At 42.1% G+C, this 4,185-nt stretch overlaps 1 protein-coding gene across 1 annotated transcript; it reads right to left on the bottom strand.

The window, feature by feature from the left end:
- Positions 1-280: 280 nt before the first annotated feature.
- LOC110937727 (protein SRC2) lies at positions 281-1,474 on the bottom strand. The gene is made up of 2 exons (XM_022180182.2): positions 659-1,474; positions 281-495 (listed from the first exon to the last, which is right to left on the bottom strand). The coding sequence occupies exons 1-2, from the start codon at positions 1,389-1,391 to the stop codon at positions 473-475; spliced, it is 756 nt and encodes a 251-aa protein (XP_022035874.1). The 5' UTR covers positions 1,392-1,474; the 3' UTR covers positions 281-472.
- Between the last annotated feature and the right edge of the window lie 2,711 nt (positions 1,475-4,185).

Genomic DNA, 4,185 nt, shown 5'->3' with positions numbered 1-4,185 from the left:
ACACTTTTTGTATTTTCATTTTATAAAACAAATCTATTAAATAATAAAAAAACAAACAAATCTCCAACTACACCCAATCACCATCGCCCGCACCATTATCGTCAAAAACACGCCTATGGAATTTCTTCCGCCCCTCTCTCACGCCAGCCACAACGCCGCATCCGGGTGGTGTTTCTGCGTAGTTTTCCATACCTCCAATCCGTATGGTCTAATGCGCAACACTTGCAATAGAAACGTAAAATCAAACCAAAGTAGCTCACAAACAGCTAAACTCGTTCAATCAAACCAAAGTAGCTCACAAACAGCTAAACTCGTTCAATCAAACCAAAGTAGCTCACAAACAGCTAAACTCGTTCATACCGTTACTTTTCCTTTCTAATTTCTTTATTCATTACAATTAAAACGTATACCAGGCCATATGTACATAACACGTAACATACTAAAACCATAAAACCAAACAAAACATATCCACTCAAAAACCACCACAACCACCACCTCCACACAGTGGCGGATCCAGCAATTTTTTCACCGGGTTCCTTTTGATAGATTCTCACTAATTTTTTCCAAAGCATACAAGGTTTCCACTAACTTTTTCCATTATTTTCCAAACCGAGGGGGTTCCTGGGAACCCCCAAAACACCCCTAGATCCGCCCCTGCCTCCACAACCACCACCGCCACACCCTCCACCACCACATCCCCCACCACCACATCCCCCACCACCACCAGACATCATCTCACCAAGCAACATCCCACCAAGCGCACCACCCAACAACCCGGTTCCAAACCCCATACCAGAGTTCCCCATCCTACCTCCACGCGGCGGAACCACCACCGGCGGCGGAGGAGGATAACCACCATACCCCGACGACGCCGGAGGCGGTGGAGGATAGTAACCGTAACCCGGTTGTTGCTGCTGGTAACCGTAACCTGGTGGATACGCCGTCACCGGTTCTTCCGGTTTACCGGTAAACTTCTCTCCAACCTCATACGAAAAACTCAAAACCCCTTTAACTTTCCCCGACGGTCTTCTCACCTGATAACTAACAACCTGCATCGTCTTCCCTTCATCTTTTACACCTTCTAGAAGCTCCTTCACCGGAACGTGAACTTCTCCGAGGTTCCTGCCGCCGAAAATCCCCGCCGCCTTAATTTTAACGACGAGTGTGAGGCGGTTTTGGAATCCTGCGGCTTCGTTGATGATGAACTTCATCGGAAAGTTCCATGTGGGGTCGGAATTACCGTGTTTGGATATGTTGGTTTTGAGCTTTTGAGGGTTGCCGACGGTGCCGAAGATTGAAACGACGGCGTATACGTCCATTTTGCCCATGAAAGTGGGTTTTTTAAGGCCAGATGCGGAGATGATTGTGAGGTTTAAATTTCTGTAGTTCATTGTTGGAATCTGTATGAAATCTTGATGAAGTGATATCAGTTATGAAAGATCAGTTTAATACTGAAACTGTGTAACCGACTTGCCTATCAGAAAAAAAAAAAAAATTGTTTAACCGACTCAAAGAATTGCTATTTAATATTATCACGAAAAAAGATATAGTAAATAATTTGATTTAAATAATATTAAAACATAAAAAGATATTATAAATAATTTGATTTAAATGATTAAAGAAACATACGGTTAGTCGGTTGTGATATTTCGATCGGACTATTCAGTTCAAATATAAAATAACGAACAATTCAAAACCCTAAGAAATCTCACAGTAATACTAAGAATCGATCGATGAACAGTAGCGAGTGAGAGAGAAATCGGATTTACCGTAACAGTAGATGAAAGCTTGTGGTTGATCGGCGATGTAAAACAGTAAACGGAATGAAGTTGATCAGGTATAAACGTGGGTAGAATCAAGAATGTAGATGATTACAATTTTTTAAAGTTAGAGAAAAATGCCCGGATAGTCCCTGTGGTTTCGCCTTTTTTCACCTATAGTCCCCAACTTTCTAAAATTACCTGAATAGTCCCCAAGTTTTCATTTTTTGTTCCCGGATAGTCCCTGGGTCTAACTTCAGTTTGTTTTCTCTGTTAAGAGGGTGTGAAATGACAAAAATACCCTTACCTTAAAAGGCCAAACCATAGGGACTATCCGGGCATCTTCTTCATTTTTATTTATAAAACCCCACCACCACACTTCATCTTCAACCTTCATCCACCATCACCCTCCTCCACCCTCCACCGTCACCGCCACAGTCACCATCACCGCCCCACCCCACCCCTCCAAATCAAATTTATTAAAACCCCCCTGCCTGTTAAATCAAAATCAAAATTAGAAACAATAAGCCCAACTCATCTTTCACAAAAGTAAGTGCAAGAACACAAGTGTTGTCAAGTATCAAACAGTTGGTGGAAAAATACAAAAATGAAGAAATCAACATAATCACCACTTGACACAGCCTTGTTTTCCCTTCAAATCCCAGCCCTACATTCGTCACACCTCCAAATTATTATTCGACCTCTGATTCAATCTCTGATTTCACCATCTTTCCTTTCAACTAAGGGTTCCAGTTCTCACTCCATCGTCTCTGGTTTCACCATCATCTCACCCAGAAGCAACACGTTTCACCGGTTCATCACCAGTTTCAAGCTACAATTCAGGTATTGTTTTTGTGGGGATTGTTTAGTTCTTGTGTAGTTCATGTTTAGTTCAGTTACATGGTGTGAAAATTCTCAGTTTGGGGCTGAATTGACCAACAAAATGTATTCTTTTTTATTGATTCAGTAATGCACTCCAACGGTATCACAAACATCCCAATTTCAGCAATCGTGTTCGCTTCACCACACGTGGGTAACCAAGCATTCAACGATCGTCTCAATCAATTCTCCAACGTCAAGATCCTAAACATAAGGAACAAGATCGACCTCATTCTGCTTTACCCAAGCAGGTGTTGGGATATGTGGACTCGGGGGGTCAATTTGAAATCGATACCAGAAAGTCCAGAAGCCTATAGGAATCAGTTAACCCAAGTGATAGGGTTTCAATAATTTTGATTTGGGGGAAGAAGAAGACCAGTGGTTGGTTGGGAAAGAAATGGGATAGGGGAGGGGTGGGGTGGGGTGGGGTGGGGCGGTGATGGTGACTGTGGCGGTGATGGTGGAGGGTGGAGGAGGGTGATGGTGGGTGGAGGTTGAAGATGAAGTGTGGTGGTGGGGTTTTATAAATAAAAATGAAGAAGATGCCCGGATAGTCCCTATGGTTTGGCCTTTTAAGGTAAGGGTATTTTTGTCATTTCACACCCTCTTAACAGAGAACACAAACTGAAGTTAGACCCAGGGACTATCCGGGAACAAAAAATGAAAACTTGGGGACTATTCAGGTAATTTTAGAAAGTTGGGGACTATAGGTGAAAAAAGGCGAAACCACAGAGACTATCCGGGCATTTTTCTCTTAAAGTTATAGACTTAATTGAAAATGGGCTGCGAAAGATATTGGGCTTTATCATCGTTGGTTACCTGCTTAAATAATTGAAAGTATGTTTGGCCCGTCATTTGTCTAAAACTAAAAAAAGGGTAGATGCACGGTACCCTGACTGCGGAAGGGATCCCCGTTCCCAAGCTAGTGATCCGACAATACCGCCTGGCGGCCAACCCGAGGGGCTGAAACATGTTTCGAACCCGTGACCTCGAGTGTCCTCGGGCCGGTTTAAGGTGGGGGTCGGTGGCCACTTAGCTGACACCCAATGGTTAATTTGTCTAAAACTAGAGGTGTATAAAAACCGGTTTGGCCCAAACCGAACCGTTTTTTTTAAATGGTTAAAATTAGTTTGGGTTATAAACAAATCCAACCCACTCAAACTGATTTGGATTGGGTTCAAACCGGTTGGACCATTAAAACCATTTTTATAGGGCCTAAATCGATTGTTGGAACCGGTTCTCAACACAAAAGTCACGAACATATGCCAAACCAGCTTTTTTTTTTGTTTTTTTGGAATCAGGCCAGGTTGAAGACTAGTTATCAGACCCAAACCGGTTTTTTTACACCACTAGTCTAAACTGGCTTCGGATATAATGTTCGACTGGTTCGTTTACACTTTTACATTTTCTTTTTAATTTCTACCTTTTTAAATCAAAATATGAGGCATGACTGTCAATGTTTAAATACAGGTGTGATGATTACATACATACAAACATGGGTTAATCAACTAAGGACCTATCGGTAAATTTTATTATACGTTATATA

Source organism: Helianthus annuus, chromosome 4 (genome assembly GCF_002127325.2).
Source record: "Helianthus annuus cultivar XRQ/B chromosome 4, HanXRQr2.0-SUNRISE, whole genome shotgun sequence".
Lineage (NCBI taxonomy): Eukaryota > Viridiplantae > Streptophyta > Magnoliopsida > Asterales > Asteraceae > Helianthus > Helianthus annuus.
The sequence above is the reverse complement of the archived record's forward strand: the minus strand, read 5'-3'. Positions and strand labels throughout refer to the sequence as shown.

What these genes read in the sequence shown, in the direction of transcription:
- LOC110937727 (XM_022180182.2), bottom strand. Translation starts at nt 1,391, where the DNA reads ATGAACTACAGAAATTTAAACCTCACAATCATCTCCGCATCTGGCCTT. An exon ending in TGGCGGTGGTGGTTGTGGAG is followed by an intron (nt 496 to 658) that starts GCAGGGGCGGAT and finishes CACTGTGTGGAG; the next exon opens with GTGGTGGTTGTGGTGGTTTT.